The sequence below is a fragment of the Gorilla gorilla genome, chromosome 19 (genome assembly GCF_029281585.2).
Source record: "Gorilla gorilla gorilla isolate KB3781 chromosome 19, NHGRI_mGorGor1-v2.1_pri, whole genome shotgun sequence".
Classification (NCBI taxonomy): Eukaryota; Metazoa; Chordata; class Mammalia; order Primates; family Hominidae; genus Gorilla; species Gorilla gorilla.
The window spans coordinates 59,419,329-59,442,723 of NC_073243.2; the positions used below are offsets into that span (position 1 = coordinate 59,419,329).

The 23,395-nt window shown below is 35.8% G+C and overlaps 1 protein-coding gene across 7 annotated transcripts in view; it reads right to left on the minus strand.

Moving 5' to 3' along the window:
* Window positions 1–23,395, minus strand: part of PARP8 (poly(ADP-ribose) polymerase family member 8) — a 182,044-nt gene that overhangs the window by 24,840 nt on the left and 133,809 nt on the right. For 6 of the 7 annotated variants that reach the window (XM_063700756.1, XM_063700754.1, XM_031003421.3 and 3 more), the window contains 2 exons: window positions 6,629–6,721; window positions 805–930 (listed from right to left, as the gene is read on the minus strand). In XM_063700756.1, the coding sequence (XP_063556826.1) occupies window positions 805–930; window positions 6,629–6,721 (219 nt within the window). The remainder of the gene's footprint in view (window positions 1–804; window positions 931–6,628; window positions 6,722–23,395) is intronic. The other variant, XM_031003423.3, reaches the window with a different exon arrangement.

The following is a 23,395-nucleotide window of genomic DNA, read 5'->3' on the forward strand; positions in this document are numbered from 1 at the left end:
CTGGAGTGCAGTGGCGCAATCTCGGCTCACTGCAAGCTCCGCCTCCCGGGTTCATGCCATTCTCCTGCCTCAGCCTCCCGAGTAGCTGGGACTACAGGCGCCCGCCATCACGCCCGGCTAATTTTTTTGTATTTTTAGTAGAGACGGGGTTTCACCGTGTTAGCCAGGATGGTCTCGATCTCCTGACCTCGTGATCCGCCCGCCTCGGCCTCCCAAAGTGCTGGGATTACAAGCGTGAGCCACCGCGCCCGGCCGACAATTCATTTTCAAGCAAGATCTAAACATGTGCGCTGTTGCCATTTATGAAGAAATAAAGTTCTTCCAAGAAAATTGTATACAGTTGTTTCTATAAAATTATTTCAAGCTGAGTAGTAATAGAAACTGAGGCAATTTCAGCTCTTATGCAATTTGAAAGTTTTGTAATTTCAAAAGGATTCTGCCTTATCTTCAGGAACATTTATAAAACTGCTTCCTTAAGAAAGGCCAGTCCATTAACAGTATGAACTAAACTTTCACTAACCTTCAGATAGCTGGGGAGGAAGAAGGGAAAGAGGAAAGGAGGGTTGAAGTGAAAATGCAGAAAAGAAAGGAAAACTTGTCCCTTTACCCATGATCTTTAAAATCAAAATGAAGTTATGTAAGTCAGAATCCCCAAAAATATATGATGAAATTAAAATACTCATGGATATGCTTGATGAGATAGAGATTTAGATAGAAAGAGGAAACCTAATGAGACTACAATCTCAATGTTGTTGTTATTGTTAAAGAAAACTTTGTGATTGGTGTGCCATGATAACAACTCACCCTGGGGTTGAAGGCCAACATCTGAGGATCATTAGGATCTACCACAGAAGGATATGGCTCGAAAATCACAACTTTTCTAGGAGATTCCAACGCAGACCTACACATGGATACTAGTAGATCTACCACCTTGAAATATACACATAAGATAGTTACTACCCTTCAGGTTTTATCCAGTGCTTTGCCATTGTTTCTCCCTCTCAAGGTAGCATAAGTTAATGAGGAAGATCAGGACTGCTACCAATCTCTCAAATGTGTAATGCAAGACTTGAGACCACATTTGACCAAACTTTACCATCAATTCAAAATAACAAACATGTGCTGCTTCTCATTACTCACAACTTAATATCTCTTTTTCAAAGGCACACAGTATATGCCAGTATTGTTCTAGACCCTATGGTAAGACAAGGCACAAGACAGACAAGTCCCTGCTCTGGTGCAGCTGACAGTCTAGGGGAGAAGATACACAATAAAATATCAGTTAAACAAATAGATGCTTCAATAGAATTTCTGATACTGTTAAATGTTATAAAAAAATAAAGTAGGCACTAGAGAATAATGCAGAAAGGGACACTGTTTTAGAGTGGCTAGGAAAGGTGGTGAATCTCAACAGAGACCTGTATGGGGTCAGGAAGGAGACATGTGACCATCTGGGGAGAAGCTGTTCCAGGGGAAGGAAGCCCCATGTGCAGGAAAAGACTTTGGCATGCTCCAGGAATAGCTAATTGCCTGACAACATCTTGCCTCTTCCTATTCTCCTCTATCCAAGTTCACTAATGACCTTTAATTGGCTAAAGACAATGGCTTTATTCCTGTGTTATCCTGTTATCCTATGATTCTTCTGCACAATCTACTAAGAGGCAGTACTATATAGCAGTTTGATAGCATGGCTCCCCTTTCCAGTCCCCAAAACAATATATTCTGGCCACTGAATAAAGAAAACTGATACTGTCTAAATGGTCAGAGTTCACCCGAACAGACATATCTACAGTGTGAACACAAGTGACTTAATAAGGAAGCATATATATCTTTATAGGGAAAGCTATTCCTAGAAAGTCTAGAAAAGACAGGCATTTAAAAAATGCACAGTAAGAGGGGGCCAATTTTTGATTGTCCTGCTTTTAAGAGAGTAGTATTGTGACCTAATGACAGCACAGCTGACTATGTTGTGTGGGTACTCACAAAACACACCCACCCAATCATAGCATCCAGAATTTCCAGTGACCTAAAATAATCAGCAACGCTCAAGACACCAGACATAACATGCCCCGAGTACACAGACATGCATATCCACAAGACACACTCTGAAAACATTAGAATGGAAACAGCTAATGTTCCTGACACACTATTTCATTTGTGTGTGTGTATGTAAATACATGCATACATATATATAGATATATGCAAGAAGTTATATTCCAAGCAATAAACATAATAAGGACATAATAAAACCCTCCTTTTTGTCTTCCTCTCCCACCCTCACATTCCTTCTACCCTAGAGATGCACATTAACCCTGATACAGATTGTTTTCAGCATTATCTGGTTTCTAATGAAAACCCAAACAAGAACTGACAAAGAAGAATCAGTAAGATAAAATAGCCTTGTCGGGCGCAGTGGCTCACGCCTGTAATCCTAGCACTTTGGGAGGCCAAGGAGGGAGGATTGCCTGAGGTCAGGAGTTCGAGACCAGCCTGGCCAATGTGGTGAAACCCCGTCTCTACTAAAAATACAAAAATTAGCTGGGCATGGTGGCAGGTGCCTGCAGTGCCAGCTACTCGGGTGGGTGAGGCAGGAGTACTGCTTGAACCTGGGAGGTGGAGGTTGCAGTGAGCCAAGATTGCGCCACTGCACTCCAGCCTGGGTGACAAGAGCAAAACTCCATCTCAAAAAAAAAAAAAAAAAAAAAAAAGAAGAAGAAGATAAAATAGCCTTTTCTGAGACCTTGTAGGGAGGAGGGGAATGACACAGATGGATATGCTCTCACTAAAACCCTTTAAAAATTATGTCCTACTATGCAATTGAAGTTTTATAAAAGTCCATGCATTTTTGACCAATATTTTTACTAGTATATTTAAGTAAATTATAATGTAATAATGGGTAGTAAATTTAATTGGTAGAATATTTCTGTTAATATATGTCCTAGCCTAACTTCAAAAAAAAGTGTAACTACTGTGACTCAATTACATGGGATGCACCAAAGTTTCCAACTCCTTGCTCACTTCCAGGACACAGCGCTAATACCTGGAAGCAGCTGCTCAGCAAAGGACATCTCCACCTTTTCGTCTGAATAGGGTCTTAACCACTGGCTTTCACCAGATCATCAGTGGAAAGGGGCTGACCTGATGCAAAGAAAGGTATGTCTTCCTCAGTTTCTCTACTACATGGCATATAGTAAAGACAGCAGGACCACATGATCGAAGGGGTCTAGTCCCCCCGGTCACCACACAGAAAGTGGCCCATCAAACATTCTAATTGGAGTGTGTGAATGACAAAATGCTACCATGTTAAGCTGCCCGTGATTTTATGGTTTATCTGTTACAGAAGCTAGCATTAGACTTTTTAAGAAGAAAAACATTTATAACACAATTTGGATTTATATTCCTTTGCATATGTTAATTTTTCTAAGTATCTCATGGACTAAAACATCCACTTTAAAAAATAAAAGGCTGGGTGTGGTGGCTCAGGCCTGTAATCCCGGCATTTTGGGAGGCAGGGGTGGGAGGATCACTTGAGCCCAGGAGTTCAAGACCAGCCCGGACAGCACAGTGAGACCTTGTCTCCAAAAAACAAATAAAAATAAAAATGTAAGAGAGGCTAGGCATGGTGGCTCATGCCTGTAATCCAAGCACTTCAGGAGGCTGAGGCGGGAGGATCCCTTGAGATCAGGAGTTCAAGACCAGCGTGGCCAAGATGGCCAAATCCTGTCTCCACAAAAAAATACAAAAATTAGCTGGGTGCAGTGGCATGGACCTGTTATCCCAGCTACTAGAGAGGCTGAGGCAGGAGAATCGCTTGAACCCATGAGGCAGAGGTTACAATGACTGAGATTGCACCAATGCACTCTGGCCTGGGTGACAGAAAGAGGCTCTCTCGAGGGGGAAGAAAAGAAAGAAAAGAAAATAAAAAATAAAAAAGGGCACACAACTATGACTTCTTTTTTTTTGGGGGGGGGGGGCCTAAATGATATATTTGCCCACTCCCAACGATTTAAAATTAAAGATTCTAAATAGAATCTTAGTATATATGATACATGCTATGGACAACAAGTTACACACATATATCTGCCTTCTTTGACTGAATGATACAATTGAAGAAGCAATTTGGCAGTTGACTAAGATACTTAGGATGGAAATGCAAAGAAATATTAGGTTTAAGCAAGAAAAATTAGGACATTTGATAAGTGAAGATAAAAAGGTCTGTGAATTTACAGAATCAGGTGCCTCCAAAGGACATTACATTACCTACAATTCAACTGGCAGAGCAACCCTCCCCACACACACCCCTTTCAGGCAAATGAGAAAAATTCGGTCATTAGTCTTTAGTCATTAGTCTTTTAATAACTGGAAGTCCATGTGACTAAGAAAGGCACCTACAGGAATAGCCTAAGGGTATACAATGTAGTCTAAAAAAGGAAGCAGATTCAGAATTATAAACCAATCATTGTCCAATACTGCAATAGTAATTTAAAAAAAAATCTTAGATGAGAGCCCAATATCTAAACAAATAAAATGGAACTATTCTGTTGAAGTAGTATTTGGGGTGCTGGAATAGCAGCTGCTTGGACCACATGACACTGTTGCTCCAGGCAAGTCCCCTGCAATGGTCCTGAGGAATGTCTTTGCAGCCCCCAGAGCACCACTTAAAATGCGGGGGTAAACTGAGGCAATGAGATCCTGAGGTGGTTTCTTTTTGTTTAGAAAAAGAAGTGATTTCCCTGTAATCGTTAGGATTATGACAGAATACTGGGGAAGCTGTTTTAAGAAATAAAGTATGAAAAAAATGCTGTCTCTGGAGTAGAATTACTAAACTTTCTGATCTTTTGATATTGATTTTTAGAATTACATCACTAAATTGAGCTGATCAAATACTTGTGCTTTGTATCAATCATTATATAATTTGAAATTCATTTCTATTCAAAACCATTAATTTTAATATGTAACAATGATTTTAAAAGGCCAACTATTATTCTATCAACATACCATACTGTTAGCATATTACTTTTCCTTCTAATTTATAATTTACTATTTCTAGCCTTTAATTTCTTTTTTAAAGAGAAGCTTGCATACGGTAAAATGTGTGAATTTTAAGTATACTACTTGAAGAATTTTTAACATATATGCACATACATAAATCTATATAAATATACATGTGAGCATATTCATACAACATACCCCTTGTAAGGTTTTAATTATTTTTACATAGCTATAAATACCATACATATTAAAGTACCTTTTTTTTCCTTTTAGCAATATTATTTCCAAGGGACAAGAAAAACTTTCACATTTAAAAAAGAAGGATGGAAAAGAAAAAGGCTCTCCATAGTCAGATATATTTTAGTAACCCTCTAAGTATAGGCTAGCTATTTTCTTAGTTATAGGGATGCTCAGAACCGTTAATATGCAAATGTGTGCATGTTGGGTGTGGGGGAAATACGAAGCTATAGTTTGGAAATTTATTTTAATCATGGAATCATTTTTTTCATATCATATAAGACCAACATTCTACTCTTTGTATTATTTGTTTCATTTATACTTCAATTATATGAAAAATACTGCCCTAAATATTTCATCAGGTGGATGCAAAATAGTTTTAGTTAATTAAAATGACTAGGCTAAGGAGTGTGTACATTCCTAAGCTCTAGGCTACCATCTGTATTATTAAACTGTTGTGCCTTCATAAGCCTGATGCACTGCCTCAGGTTGTGCATGTTAAATTTTACTGTCCTATAGTTTGTATTAGTAAATAATTTTTTAAAACCAGGTATTCGTTAAGCTATCTGAAATCTGTTTTTGCACACAGTGTAAGGTAAAGCGCTAAACCAATTTTTCCCCCTGTTACAGGCCATTTGTTTCTACTTCACTTACTAAATAACGCTTCAGTAAGTGAGGAGGTGAAACCTACTTTAACATACATTAAATTTATTCATAATTTGATCCATTTGGGGGATAATCTGCCATTGATCTGCCATACTATTCTTTGCCAATACTATATTTTGTTAAAACGTTATAGCACTGCATATATGTTTCTGTATGTGGTTGGTCTAGTCTCTCTTAATTAATGTTCATTAATTTTTTAGAGTTTTCTTTGATTTTTTTTCTTATAGATGAATTAGTAGTTTAGTCAGGTTAAGTGGGAAAAAAAAATCTTGAAATTTTGATGGAATTGCTTTTCTTCCTTCTCTGAAACACTGCTCTGTAAAACTGAATGTTCTCTTTTTATTACATACTCTGCCTATTATCTTTTCACCTAAGTTTTAAAAATAAATTGGCTTCCATTTTATGGCAGTTATCTTTACAAATAAATTTTACATAAAGCATGCACAAGGGTTTCAATATCTCCACTTCACCGTGTAAGAAGAAATTAGAATTATTTTTCATGCAATGGAAAGTTGGTTTAATTTCTCTCCTTGGCAATCACAAAATAACGAAACACACATTAGATGGAGAGATCACATTTAGTTTACATATAAAAAAAATCAAATGCCAATTTGCCACTTAACTAGAAGTTATCAAATATTTTCCCCAAAGAATAGCAGAATGAAGATAACTAGTGGACTGGAACAAATTTTTCAAAGCAAAATAAGAAATAATTAGTATCCTGTGTTACTACCTGAGCTCCAGTTGCTATTTCATCAGCAGCTTCATTCATTACTCCCAGGGTTTGAAAAGCAAACACACACAGCTCCCGTTCACATACAGTAGGCTACAAAAGAAAAAGGAATCAATCACAAAACTTTTTTCCAACTCTCAATATCAAAATTAAATTCACGACATTTCACATAATAAATAGAAAATGCAAACTTTTAGTGTTTTTTAAAAAGGAAATCATACCATTTTAATAAGAAATAAATTCTTAAATTTAGGTAACAATTAGTAAAGAGTCATTTACTAATATAGAGTAAAAAATATTATAAAGAAGATCCTTTTCAGTTAGTTTTAGACACACTCAGAACAATTTAGCAGTAAAAATATCCTCAAATAGGAAAATTTATCTCTCGTGCTTTCATACATGTTTGCACATGAGATGCACAGAAAATGTAAATACCTAAGCTGGTGATGTAACAATAATGAGCTTAAATATGAAAGCTGTATAAAACAAACATACAAAGGAGAATTCCACTTTTTCCTGGGAAATTTTGTTTGAAAAAAAACAAAAAAAAAATAGCATGATTCTGTTTACTTGCTACTCAGCTCTTGAAAGACTCGTTTTGTTGCAAACGAAACGGTTATTGACTTCTATAACCTCATAAAGTCAACAGCACTGAAATATACACTCTGCAATTACTTTGGAAGAGCTCTCATCTTTCAAATCCAATACAGTGTCATCTCTCTTTTATCTTATCTCCCAAGCTACATTGCATTAGGTAGCTGATGAAGCCTAACACGATGCAATCCACGGTGCCTCTGCACAGCAGACAAAAGGCATTTGTTAGTGCCACTGCTCCTAAGCTCACTTCTTTCAGAGGCCAACTTGGTCTTCTGCTTAACCAGTGGGGATGTATGGCCCCATTCTGAACATCATTTATGTTCAGAATGGGCCCATATGCATGGCTTTATAGATAGAAAGCCTGTCCAAATACAAAGCTTTCCGGTTGACTTTGCTCCAAAAAGAATTTTAGGGAAAAAAAATGAATCTGTATATTTCCTTTGTCAGACTTAAAAGTGCATTTGATTCCATTTTCAGAAACTTCAGAACCATGAGAGGAAGTAGAGAAAGTTCTTCATCCAGATTCAAGCTATACACACTCTGCAATATATATTTAGATATACATAGAGCAAACTGTTCAATTTCAACAACTTTTCCTTTAACTTGAGTGTTTACTTTTAATCTTCTCCAATTTTTTTGTGTATCTATATGTGTATATGCTTTACCCTCAATTTTCCCCATGGATATTATATTGCTTCTTTTGTTCATTTTCTGGGGCTTAGAGCATGGTATGATATAAGAGTGGCAACCACTTACTGCATATTTACGATAGTGTCAAATGCTATTCTGGTGCTTCAGTACAATGAAACAGTACCTAAACAAGAATCCAAGGAGAAGATAAACCTTAGATATCATAAAAGGCCTTGGGAATTTATTCTTTTATCAACTACTGAGGAAGTAAACAGTGACACAAAGGGCACTTTGTTTTTAACAATACTCTTTTAGAATAACCATCACTTTTATATGATTAAAATCCATCAATCTCAAAGACTCATTTACTGACATGAGTTATGACTAGTTTTTATCTGAACCTTGAACTATGCTTACTTTGTGAACATCTAAATACGTATACTTGTGTGTGTGTGTGTGTGTGTGTGTGCGTGTACATATACACACACATTCCAGGGACTATAACACTAGACATTGCTTTTTCAGTACCAAATTGTGTATCTCAAAATAATAAGAGCTATTTATGACAAACCCACAGCAAGTATCATACTAAAGGGCAAAAACTGGAAGCATTCCCTTTGAAAACTGGCACAAGACAGGGATGCCGACTCTCACCACTCCTATTCAACATAGTGTTGGAAGTTCTGGCCAGGGCAATTAGGCAGGAGAAAGAAATAAAGGGTATCCAATTAGGAAAAGAAGAAGTCAAATTGTCCCTGTTTGCAGATGACATGGTTGTATATTTAGAAAACCCCATCGTCTCAGCCCAAAATCTCCTTAAGCTGATAAGCAACTTCAGCAAAGTCTCAGGATACAAAATCAATGTGCAAAAATCACAAGCATTCTTATACACCAATAACAGACAAACAGAGAGCCAAATCATGAGTGAACTCCATTCACGATTGCTTCAAAGAGAATAAAATACCTAGGAATCCAACTTACAAGGGATGTCAAGGACCTCTTCAAGGAGAACTACAAACCACTGCTCAATGAAATAAAAGAAGATACAAACAAATGGAAGAACATTCCATGCTCATGGATAGGAAGAATCAATATTGTGAAAACAGCCATACTGCCCAAGGTAATTTACAGATTCAATGTCATCCCCATCAAGCTACCAATGACTTTCTTCACAGAATTGGAAAAAACTACTTTAAAGTTCACATGGAACCAAAAAAGAGCCCGCATTGCTAAGACAATACTAAGCTAAAAGAACAAGCTGGAGGCATCACGCTACCTGACTTCAAACTATACTACAAGGCTACAGTAACCAAAACAGCATGGTACTGGTACCAAAACAGAGATATAGACCAATGGAACAATACAGAGCCCTCAGAAATAATACCACACATCTACGACCATCTGATCTTTGACAAACCTGACAAAAACAAGAAATAGGGAAAGGATTCCTTATTTAATAAATGGTGCTGGGAAAACTGGCTAGCCATATTTAGAAAGCTGAAACTGGATCCCTTCCTTACACCTTATACAAAAATTAATTCAAGATGGATTAAAGACTTAAATGCTACACCTAAAACCAGAAAAACCCTAGAAGAAAACCTAGGCAATACCATTCAGGACATAGGCACAGGCAAGGACTTCATGTCTAAAACACGAAAAGCAATGGCAACAAAAGCCAAAATTGACAAATGGGATCTAATTAAACTAAAGAGCTTCTGCACAGCAAAAGAAACTACCATCAGAGTGAACAAGCAACCTACAGAATGGGAGAAAATTTTTGCAATCTACCCAACTGACAAACGGCTAATATCCAGAATCTACAAAGAACTTAAACAAACTTACAAGAAAAAATCAAACAACCCCAACAAAAAGTGGGCGAAGGATATGAACAGACACTTTTCAAAAGAAGACATTTATGCAGCCAACAGACACATGAAAAAATGCTCATCATCACTGGTCATCAGAGAAATGCAAATCAAAACCACAGTGAGATCCCATCTCACACCAGTTAGAATGGCGATCATTAAAAAGTCAGGAAACAACAGGTGCTGGAGAGGATGTGAAGAAACTGGAATGTTTTTACTCTGTTGGTGGGAGTGTAAACTAGTTCAACCACTGTGGAAGACAGTGTGGCGATTCCTCAAGGATCTGGAACTGGAAATACCATTTGACTCAGCGATCCCATTACTGGGCATATACCCAAAGGATTATAAATCATGTGACTCTAAAGACACATGCACATGTATGTTTACTGCGGCACTATTCACAATAGCAAAGACTTGGAACCAACCCAAATGTCCATCAATGACAGACTGGATTAAGAAAACGTGACACATATACACCATGGAATACTATTCAGCCATAAAAAAGGATGAGTTCATGTCCTTTGTAGCAACATGGATGAAGCTGGAAATCATCATTCTGAGCAAACTATCGCAAAGGCAGAAAACCAAACACCGCGTGTTCTCACTCATAGGTGGGAATTGAACAATGAGAACACTTGGACACAGGGTGGGGAACATCACACACCAGGGCTTGTTGCAGGGTGGAGGATGGGGGAGGGATAGCATTAGGAGATATACCTAATGTAGATGATGAGTTAATGGGTGCAGCAAACCAACATGGCACATGTATACATAGGTAACAAACCTGCACTTCATGCACATGTACTCTAGAACTTAAAGAATAAAAAAAAACACCCAATGGAAATAAAATGAAATAAAATATCTTACTACACGAGATTGAAATTTCAAGTAATTTTCAATCCAGGAAAAATGTCAAAGAAAAGGAAAAATGCGATAGACACAGTTATTATAAATCTCTATCAACACACTTTGTCACCAATCCTAGGTATTCATGTGTCGTTCTGACTTTGTCGCAAATGATTTTTGGCAATTTCACCGAGACCTCTCTATTTCCTATCACGAATAACAAACAAGCAAAATTTCAGTGCTTATTATAAAGCCTTTTTCTGCATTTCTGTTTCAATGCCCCCCAACCCCGGTCTGTTTATATTCCAATCTTGAAAGTTCTAAATCAACTTTATTGACTTGTCAACTGACTCATTATTTTAAATAAAACACCTGCATTCATCAGGATGAAGCTATGATTTGATTACTTTATGGAAACACTTTTCTTTCCTGTATGTTTTTGGTTTAAAAGTAACCCTCTTCCATACTCAAGTGAATAAGGCAGATTTCTAGGTATATTCTGCTACTCCAATAGTTTGAAGAAGGAAATCAGACAGAAATCAGGCACCCTAGAAAATCTGCTTTTTGGAAACAAAAACCAAAACACTTTGCCATCATACTAAAAAACGAGAAGTAAAAGTAAGGAATATGTTCTTATAAAAATAATTTTATCTTTCCTTTTTAACACAGCAACTACAAACGTCATAATGTGATTAATTTATATACCATACACCATACTAAGTAAATGCTAGTAAATTTTTAAAATAACGATTCTGTATCTCTTGCTCATTTTTACTAGAAGGTTCAAGTAGTATTTAAGATGTAAGACGTAAATGACTTTAGTTTTGAGGTGTTTGTATATTTATTTTTTGTAGGGTAGTAATTCTCCCTTTTCCTTGTTTATTCACACTTTATTTCCGAGAAGTTCAAAGTGTCAACACAAGATGCTGCACTAAAAGAAAGTTCTCAAATTACATTAAGTGATTAGATGTCTCTTTCGCTCACAGAAGGAACATCTTATTCAAGGAAGAGAAACTGAATCACTCCCTTAAAGACACACAAGTAGTTATATTGTGGGCTAGCCTTATCCTATTCCCACCCAATCCTCCACCCTGACAAATTCTATGACTATGTTATTTACACAGAAAATGCTAGCATCAATTCAAAATGCACATAGTCATTTTAAGAGATATTACCAGTTAAGTGTATTGCCATGTTTTATTGTACGTAATTTAATACAAAGTATGTATGCCTAAATAAAACCAAATGTTATATTACTTATTAATTCATTCTGAGTTCACAAAAAGACTATTAGTCCCAATTTGTAAAATACTACCTATTCCTAATATTATATTATATTGCCTGGAAGCAATTAACCTCTCTAATTTAGACTGTAAAACCATAGCAAGTCCCTCTATTATCAACACGTACATATTTGCTATAAAATATTCATTAGGCACGATTTAAAAGCATGAGGAATGTATTTATATATGTCCCTAAAATAAGATATATTTTAGAAGTTTTCAACTAAAATGAAAACATTTTTAACGTTATTTGAATCAAAGCAATTTAAATGTGATCAACAAAAACATGTTTCAAAAAATGTTTTAAGCCCTGAAGAATATTTTAGAACCTAATTGTATTTTAAGAAATTTATGTTTTCCATGAATTTAAATTATCCTCTACTGGTAATAGAAATAATACAACTCTAAGAATCTAGCTATGTATTTATGTAGAGAAAAGCATGGTGTAGATGAGTGGTTTTCAAATATTTTTGCCATGGTCTTTTTGTTTCAACAAAATATTTCACATAAGTCCAATATACAAAACAGATAAAAGTGGAGCTTGTTCCTGTTGGAGCACATGTGTATAGCTCATTTTTCCTATCTATAAAATGGGAATAAAAATAATATCTAGCTCTCAAATTGATAAAAATACCAAGTGAGATAAGGTTTAAAAAATATCCTTGAGGTATGGAAAGCTGTGTAAGTATTAATATAAGGGAACCTGGAGAAGCTAGCTCTACTGCCTTAACTCAATGTGTATACAAAGATAAGTATTTAATAAAAAATAGTTTTCTTTGAAGCATATTATGAAGTAGCATTTTTATTTGTATATCCACTGTTTAAAACTATTGCCGTGATTTTTCTTACTAAAAATGAAATAAGCAGAGTAAATATAAATTCCTATTTAAAAACGTATTGAAAAAATGCAAGAATAATTATATGAATATCTTCTAGAACTACAAACTTAGAAGCCTTTAATTCTCTGTATTTACAGTTTTATAGTCAATGCTTTGGGTTCTGTTTGTGGTCAAGACACACATTCAGGGTGAGGAAAGGTGTACTGTTCATTAAGAGAGAGAGAATCCCACAGCAATTAAGGCAGATCCGCAGTAAGATACAGGATCAGGTCTAATTAGGCTTAAACATGCAGTAGTCTCTATTTGCCTCATAAAACTAAAGATGTTATTTGAGTATTAAAACTAATTTCTATTCAGTTTGGATTTTTTTTTAAACCATGTTTTTGAACTAAAAGTTTTTTGGCATAATTATTATTTTAGTTAGTATTTCAGAAGTTGATATCTGAACTTCCATGTTGAAGGTTAGGGGAGGGTTTTAATAGGTTGTGCTTTTTCATCCATTCTTCAAATATTAAAGTCAGGTCTAAATACAAGCAGACCTACCTGTTTTACTCTTAGAAGGTAAAATGGGACATACCTAGGTTTATCCTCATGCTCAGTTGCTCATCAATTTTCATGGGAATGTCTTTGTGAAAGAAAACAGAATCAAATCTTGGGACTCCCAAACTCACTATGCCAAAGGGAAAGTTAAGTTTGGGAACTGAGTCAGGCCATACTGCTTTCCTTTTGTTCCCAAACGGATAGCTATAATTTCACAGCTCTGTGTCATAGCCTCACCCATGAGACAGGTTTCCACAACAATAGAAGGTCACACATCTCCCCAGATGGCCTCCCTCACAAGGAAATTCCTTGAAGCCCCCAAATCTTTCAGGAGACATACCCACTATAAACTAGCCCTAAAACCAAGTTCTGCTGAATCTCATCCTGACAACGTCAATTATTAGCTTATCTTCACAGGGCGAGAGCAAGGACCAAGACCAGAGACATCCTTGTGCCTACCCTGTGATTAATACGTAACTTTTTCCTCTACTCCCTCTTTTCACATATAAAATGTAGATTTACTGAGGCTAATCAGAACCTCCTAAGAATGTAACCATTTGCCTCACTGCCTGCCCTTCCTCTTCTTCCCTCCTGCTTGCTCTTTCCCCTTTAAATACTGAAGTTCCCAAAATCCCTTTTGGAAAAGGGTCACAGACACGTTTTTGATCTCCCTGGATCTCCCATCCTCAACCGTGGCTAAATAAATCTTTATCGACTGAGACCTGCCTCAGTCATTTTTTGGTTAACACCTAAAACTGGACCAAATTATAACTGGGTGTTGTTAATTTCACTTGGAAAATAAGAACCTTAGTTACAAACATCTGCTTAATGCCGGATACACAAAAATATAGATTCTCAGAGTTTCTCAGTTGGCTTTGCTTCAGTAAGAATGAGCATTACTCTAAGTGGGTGACAGACATGTGCAAACATATTTGGGAATCAGCAGACTGGAATCTCATGCCTTGTCAAACCACTCAGAGCAAGTAATCCAGGACATTTCACATGATAGGAGAAGAGAATGAGATCATAATTCTCATATCACATGTTGATGTGGGAAATGAGAAAGTCTATTAATCAAGGACACATAGAACGATTACCAAGTATCAAAGACAGAAGCCCAGCTTTGCAGGAACTGTTATTCACATAACCACATGGTTTTCTCTAGCAGAGTTCAGCAGTTCACACCATTATACCAATCCACGATTGAGGTGATTAAGGTGAGTATAACAGAAAAGGGCATTAGGAATTTAGAGGCTGATAAAACTGGCATTTCTGACAATAAGTCCTTGTTTTATTGTTTTTCAAAAACAACCTGAAGACACAAACTACATTTAAAAAGCATCTCTAAAACAATTTGCTGCATTAACACTCTAGTTGATTCCACAATGGAGAGAACTATGCATTTGGTTTTGGTTTGGTTTTGTGATGAGAGTATAAATGACACTTTTAAATTGAAAATCCAGGACTTCCTGAACAATTCTTGTGATGTTAATGTGAGCGTTATGCAGATGCAAAATGTTATGTGTCAGGACTCAAATCTGAGAGTGACATTTATAATTTTTGTAAACAAAAGCGAAGAAGGAGCAGCAGGGAGTTTCAAGTAAGTAAGTAGTTTAGTTCCCTGTATTGCAGAGAGTGCGACATGCTAACCTAGACCTCTGAATGGAGTGACAGATAGTATAAAAGCAGTGACTAAAATTTTAGGACTTTTGGTGAATAAAGGTTAAAGAGGATTTATGTCATCTAAAAAACAATCAGGCTTAAAGAAAAAAAAAACATGGGACAGTCTAACTTTGGAAAGCGAGATCTAACAAATGCAAATGTAATAGAATAGGCATAGAATTCTATAGAAACCTGAGTTTTATTTAACCTGTTTAATCACCAGTGGGTTATAACTTACACTCTTTATGTCTCTGGGACTTAACTACAGACTGTAATGTGTCAGATGGGCTCAATAATGGTCAATGAATCAGTTAATTGGTTAATACCCCATAATAAATTATACATTATTTTTATACATTACTCTTGAATTTACAGCAAAATATATTGCAATGTAAATACAAGTAAGATATAGAAAAAAATTAGTGGGACCAACTTAGGTAAAATATCTGTTTCACAGAATCAAGAGATAGTTCTTCCTGTGTCTGTCTCTCTTCCTTTCAACATGAAAAGTTTCTTTAATTTTCATTTCCTCATCTGATTTCCTACGTCACTTATCTTACTATTTAAGAAAGTTTTCTGATTTCCTTAGGTATCAGTCTGCATCACAGCAACAATAAACCATCTGATAATCATCCATATTTATTTAGAAAATGTTTTCTCTCTTGCTTATAAAAAAGCACGGCCACTTTTAGAAAAATATAGCAATATTTATTGTTGCAGATATAGATAAAGTCAAACAAAATTTGGAGTGAGACACCAAGAATACTAACAGTAACTATAATATTTCCCCTACTTACTATAGGAATGAATTGCCCACAATTAAACCACAAACAGTGAACTCCCAACAATGTGTGTGGTACATTTCCAGAACATAAATGTAGTCAATTCAAGTCCACAAGTCAAGAGTAGGAACCTCTGCCTGGTGCCATTTTGTCAGTATTAGAAGCCTATCTCTATTACTTACTAGCACAGTAACACTGAACAAATTACTATTTTTCTCACCATAAAGTGAGAATAGTAATAATATATACCTCAGAGAGTTATTAAGAGGATTACACTTGAAAATCCACATAAAGAACTGTGAACACCCAGATCACATAAAAAACATGCAAAAAGCATTTACTTTTGATAACATTACTATTATCTTCTGTGGTAGAAATGGCAATGCTATGGAACAACCAATAGATCAATATCAACAGGTGAGTACTGACAAAGTGAAAACACAGCATCTAAGTGGGGCAGGTTGAGATGACCAGAGAATTCCCCCTATTCTCATCATAAGGACACACTTCCTTGTAACAAATGGAAATGACAAAATTGCAGTTATTTCATAATTAAATGCTGATTTAGTTGATTTTGGTTTCAGAATAACATATCTCTGAGAGAAAAGTTGACTGGCAAAAAAATAGTACACGGATTGTCTCCCTTAAGCAAATAAAATAAAATATCTGACAGATGATTGTGTTCTTAAATGGCTACAAGACATGTTTTTTAAAAGTATAAATCTTGAAATACAAAAAAGTTCTAATAAAATTATTGCTTTCCAAGTTTTGTGTTTTATCTTTTCAAACATATATTCCAAAAGGCAAGACAGGTTTCCTTTAAAAAGTGTAACAGAATCTAGCATGGTGCCTTCTACTTATCAAATATTAAATTAAATGTTTGTGATGCAGTTTTAAAGTCAGAGAGAATTAGGTTCAAAGCCAAACTTCTACCTATATTTTCCGGGTGATGTTGAACAAACTGCTTAACCTCTATAAATCTTAGTCTCCCTATTTGCAGCATGAAAGCAAAAGTACCTAAACCACAAGAGTTGTATGATGATCAAATAAAAAAATAATAGGCCAAATATCTACCCACAGTGCCTGGCACACAACCCTCAATAACCTCCTTTCTTCTGTTAACTATGATAGATATTAGCTCAATCATTATTTTCATATTTATCTATATTTTATTATTTCTTAACTCAAAAGCTGGACCTTGAATACTATGCAGATATGGTACAATGAACTTGCTTGTTTAAAACTTTGAAATAAGGAATGATATCAGCAAAAAAGCTGAGTGAGGAACCCAAACTTCCACCTCTCTATAAAATCTTTAAAAGAAACTGGCAAAAATGGCCTGAGTCAACTCTTTTGGTATTCTGGAAATTAATTTTAAAACTTGCAGCAACCCAAGGAGTACTTACTCAGGATCAACAGCTGAATCTTGGTAAGAACTGTAAAACTTGTGACATTTAACCTTTTTTCCATTTTGGAAAAAAAAAAAAAAGCTGCAGCTCGTTGTCAGCACTTATTTAACTCTACGTAAACGCACTCTTTGAGGCTGAAGCAAATCTGATTTTCAATCAATGTGAAAATAAAATATAAAAACTGTTCTCGGAGCTATTTCTAAACAGAACTAACATCAGAATCGTCTGAATCATTAGAATCCTCTATTTCTGAAAAATCAGATTCATCAAATGAATCTTCAGTCAACCGCTGTTCTAGAACAATGTTAACATTATGCGTACAAATGCTGTATTTTCTAGGATTCGACATGTACAGTGATCAGGAATTACTACTATATTTTGTAAATGGAAATACCACCACTAAAACCAAAATGCTATAAGTAGAATGATGTATTTTGTTTCCAAAGTAGATATACTAGAGCCATGCAGAAATAATAACAAAAGCGACAGATTTCATGGCAAAGTTATCTCCGGGTAAACACTGTAACCGCAAGTGCTGCTGGCAAGTATTGTTGGGGCAAATGGGAAAAGGGTTAAATTTACCCTAATCCAATCTTCCATTCGCCAGCTCAGTGGTAGCCTTAAAAACAATGCCCTGTATTTCCAATAATAGAGGGAGCAGAACGGAACTGATTCACAAAGAGCTGTCTGATAGTTCTCTGGAAGACACACTGAAAACACTTGTCTTTATTTCTGCCTGACTTGGAACTCACCCAGTACTAAACCATTACCTGGAGTGGGGATTGAAAACATTTACAGTAAGCGTTTTAGTTGTGTGAGGCAACAGATAACAACTGAGGCAAACGACAGAATAATCAAAAAGCTTAGAAGAAAGGATTGGGAAAAGAGATGTCCATAAGGACTATAAAAAACTCACATATATTTCTGGAAATCCGGAAGGCCATATGCTTGCCCATGACTGTGTGCATGCTCAAGAAAGACTTTAGAAGGCCTTAAATCTCACCTCTGGCTGATCTTAACACTCTGTACAAGCAGGAATGAAGGCTAAGGACTGCCAAAACAGTTTGGCGAGATCTAAATCCCAGAGTTCCAGAATTATTGTATTTAAAATGTCCAGTTTTCAATAAAAAAATAAAAAAGGCATGCAAAGAAATAAGAAAGTAAGACCTATTCACAGGGTAAAAAGCAACTAATAGGAAGGGGCCCAAGGAAAGCATAGATGTTAAATTTACTAGACACAAACTTTAAACTGGCTGTACTTAAAACGTTCAAGAGCTAAAGAATATCATATCTAAATAAATGAAGAAAAGACAATGTCAACAGAGAGTATCAATTTATAGAATTTATAAAAATAAAACAAACTCTGGAGTTGAAAAGTACAATTACTGAAATAAAAAATCAGATTTGAGCAGGCAGAAAAAAGAATCAGTGAACTTGAAGATAGGTCCATTGAGATAAACTAATCTAAGGAATAGGAAGAATAATAAAATGAAAAAAAATGAACAAAGTGTAAGAGATCTATGGGGCACCATCAAGCATACAAACATACAGATAATGGAAATTCCAGAAGGAAAGAGGAGAGAAAAATTGCAAGAGGAATATTTGAATAAATATGGCTTAAAACATCTCAAATTCATTAGAAAAAAATTAATCTACACTTCCAAGAAACCCAATTAACCCCAAATAGGATAAATTTAAAGAGGCACTTAGACACATCAAAATCCAGATGCCAAAAACCAAAGACAAAGAAGAAATCTTGAAATCAGCGAGAGAAGCAATTCATCACATAACAAGGAATCCTCAACAAGAAAACAGGTCATTTTTCATGGGAAACCACAAATACCCAAAGGCAGCAGGATGACATACTCAAAATGCTGAAAACAGCACAAATCCTCCTCCATCACACACAGAAATTTCCAACCATGAATTCTATACCCAGCATAACTATCCTTCAAACAATAAAGGAGAAATTAAAACACTCCCAGGTAAAAACCAACAGAGTTCATCATTTGCAGAGATTTCCCATAGGAATTAATGAAGGGAGTTCTTCAGATTAAAATGGAAAGGACACTACATAGTCCACACAAAGAGATAAAGAGCTTGGGTAAAGGTAACCATGCATACAGGTAAATACAAAGGACTGCACACAAATATATATATTTTTAAATTTTAAACACAGATATAATACATTGATACATTTGACTTGGATTTTTTTTCCTGATATTTTCTGGTTTGGAAAATAACTGCATAAAGCAATAATCATAAATTTATGTTGATGGGCACATAATATAAAGATATAACTTACATATTTATATATAACAGCATTTACACGTACTTCCACTCTGGGAGTGGAGTTGAAACTATGTAGGAGCAAAGTTTTTATATATTATTAAGGCTGGGTACAGTGGCTCATGCCTATAATCTCAGTACTTTGGGAGAAGGGAGAATCATTTGAGGCCTGGACTTCAAGACTAGCCTGCTCAACATAGTGAAACCCCATCTCTACAAAAAACTTTTTTAAAGATTAGCCAGGCATAGTGGCTTGTGCCTGCAGTCCTGGTTACTTGCGAGGGTGATGCAAGTAGGAAGATCACTTAAGCCCAGAAGTTGGAGGCTTCAGTGAGCTATGATCAGCACCACTGTACTCCGGTCTAGGGGACAGAGCAAGATCTGTCTCTTATTAAAAAAAAAATCAAGTTGGTATTAATCCAAACTAGATTTTTAGAAATTAGGATGTTAACTGTAATCCCTAGAGCAATCACTAAGAAAACAAACTGAAAAGCTACAACATGGGAATTAAAATGGTACACTAGAAAATACCTATTAAACACACAAAAGAAGGCAGTAAGGGAGAAGCAGAGGAACAAAATAGACATAATACAAATAGAAAATGAATAGCAAAATAGCAGAAGTCTTTCCTTATTAGTAATTATGTTTAAGTAAAAAGATTAGCAAGTATTTAAAACCAAGATCAACAATTTGCTATCAACAAGAGATTCACTTTAGTTTTAAAGACATTAATAGGATAAAAACATAAGCATGAAAAAAGATATTCCATGCAAATAATAACCAATAGAGAGCTGCAGTGGTTACACTAATCAGACAAAATAGACTTGAAGACAAAAATTGCTATTAGAGACAAAGAAGAACATGAAAAAAGAGTCAAAACATCAAGAAGATAAAACACTTATAAACATATACGTATCCAGCAATAGATTTCCCAAAATACATGAATCAAATATTGAAAGAACTGAAGGTAAAAACAATTCAACAATAATAGTCAGAGCCTTCAATACCCCCACTTTCATAATGGTAACAAAGAATAAATGAATTTGAAAGAGAAAATAGAGAAATTCAATGAAACGAAGAATCTGTTCTTTGAAAAGGTAACTAAAATCCACAAGCCTGTAGCAGGACTGACAGAGAGATGATACAAATGTTCAACATCAGGAATGAAACAAAGAGTATCACTAAAACTCTGCAGACATCAAAAGGATAATAAGAGAATACTAATAAATTACTCACATAAATTTGACATCTGAGACAAAATGGACCAATTCCTCTAAAAGCACAAACTATCACATTTCACCCAAAATAAAATGGATAATTTGAGGCCTAGCATGGTGGCTCACGCCTGTAATCCCATCACTTTGGAAGGCCGAGGCGGGCGGATCACCTGAGGTCAGGAGTTTGAGACCAGACTGACCAACACGAAGAAACCCCGTCTCTAATAAAAACACAAAATTAGCCAGGTGTGGTGGTGCATGCCCGTAATCCCAGCTACTCGGAGGCTGAGGCAGGAGAATCGCTTGAACCCGGGAGGCAGAGGTTGCAGTGAGCCGAGATCATGCCAGGGCAACAAAAGAAAAACTCCATCTCAAAAAAATATATATATAATTTGGATAGCCCTATAACTAATAAAGAAATTGAATTCATAAATTAAAATTTTTTCACCAGGTGTGATGGCTCACACCTGTAATCCTAACACTTTGAGAGGCTAAGGCAGGAGGATTCCTTGAGCCCAGGAGTTCAAGACCAGCCTTGGCAACATGGTGACACCCCATTTCTACAAAAAATTTTAAAAATTAGCTGGGCATGGTGGCATGTACCTGTAGTCCCAGCTACTCAGGAGGCTGAGGTGGGAGGATCACTTAAGCCCAGAAGGTTGAGGTTGCAGTGAGCCATGTTTGCACCACTGCACTCCAACATGAGTGACAGAGTAAGACCCCTGTTTCAAAAAAAAAAAAAAAAAAAACTAAAACAGAAATCTCCAGGCCCAGATAGTTGTTAGTGCATATCAAAAAATCAGTGTAATACATCATATTAATAGAATAAAAAAAAACATAGTAGTATCAAGAGACATAGAAAAACAAAAACCAACAAAAATGCTTTCATGATTATAAAACCACCTAACAACTAGGACTAGAAGGGGATTTTTCTCAACCTGGTAAGTGGCATCTATGAAAAATCCCCAACAAACAGTGAAAGGCTGAACATTTTCCCCCTAAATCACAAGATAAAAATTTCTTTTCTTGCCACTTCTAATCAGTCTTGTATTGAGGTTCTAGTCAAGCACATTAGATAACAAAAAGTAATAAAAGGCATCCTGATTAAAAAGGAAAAAGTGAAACTCTATTTGCAAGAGACATAATTTTATACAGAGAAACAAAGAATCCAAAAATAACTTAATAGAGCTAATAAATAAGTTCAGCAATGTTGCAGTATAAAAGATTAACATGCAAAAATAACTTCTATTTCTATATAATAGCAAAGAACGTTCTGAAAATGGAATAAAGCAACTTAATTTACAGTAACATCAAAAATAATAAAATGCTTAAAAACAAACTTATCCAAGGAAGTGTAAGACTTGAATGCTGAAAACTACAAAATAGCATTAAAATAAAATTTTAAAAGCCTAAATAAATAAAACGATCTGCTGTACATGAATTGGAAAGGTTAATATTGTTAAGATGATGTCTTGGTCTATTCCGGCTGCTGTAATCGAATACCATAGGCTGGGTGGCTTATAACAACACATATTTATTTCTCACAGTTTTGAAGGCTTGGAAGATAAAGATGTCAGGAGATTCAGTGCCTGATGAGGGCCCATCTGCTGATTCATAGACCAGAGTGACAGTAAGGCCACAAATTGATCTTCTTGCTGTGTCCTTTCATGGTAGAGGACTGAGAGAGCTCTTTGTGCTCTATTACAAAGGCACTATTCCTGTTCATGAGGGCACCACCCTCATGACCCAATCGCCTTCCAAACAACCCATCTCCTAACACCATCACATGGGAGTTAGGATTTCAATGTATGAATTCTGGGAGGAACACAACAAGTCTATAGCCAATGGCAATAGTCTTCAAACCGATTTACAATACCAATGCAACCCTATCAAAATTCCAACTGCCTTTTTGCAGAAATGGACAAATGAACCGCAGAACTGATAGAGAAATGCAAGAGACCCCAAACAGTCAATGCAATCTTATAAAACACAAACAAAGGATTTGTGCCTCTTGATTCCAAACTTACTATAAAGCAACATTAATCAAGACAATGTGGTACTGGCCTAAGGACAGACATGCAGATCAGTGGAAAAAGACTTGAGAGTCCAGAAATAAACCAAAACATCTATAGTCAAATAATTTTCAACGAGGGTGCCAAGATCATTCAGTAGAGAAAAAATAGTCTTTTCAAAGAATGGTGCTGAGACAACTGGGTATCTACATGCAAAAGAATGACTTTGGACCCCAACCTAACACCGTATACAAAAATTAACTCAAAAAGTATTGTGACTTAAATGTAAGACATAAATCATGAAATTCTTAGAGGGAAACATAAGTGCACTGTGTGACTTTGAATTAGGCAATTACTTTTTAGACGCAACATCAAAAACACAAGTAACAAAAGAAAAAATTGATAAATAAGACTTCATCAAAATTAAAAACTTGTGTGTGTCAAAGATTACCTTTAAAAAATGAAATGACAAACTACAAAATAGAAGAAAATAATTGCAAATCATATATGTGGTAAGGATAAAGTATTCAGAATACATAAAGAACTCTTACAACTCATGAATAAGAATACAAATAACCCAATTTAAAAATATGAAAAGGGTTTAAATAGGCATTTCTCCAAAGACATGCAAATGGCCAATAAGCACATGAAAAGATGCTCAAAATTTTTTAGCAGAAAATCAAAATATTTTAGTATCTTTTAGTCAGTCATCAGGGAAGTGCATAAGAAAACCACAATAAGAAACTGCTTCGGCCGGGTGCGGTGGCTCAGGCCAGGCGTGGTGGCTCACGCCTGT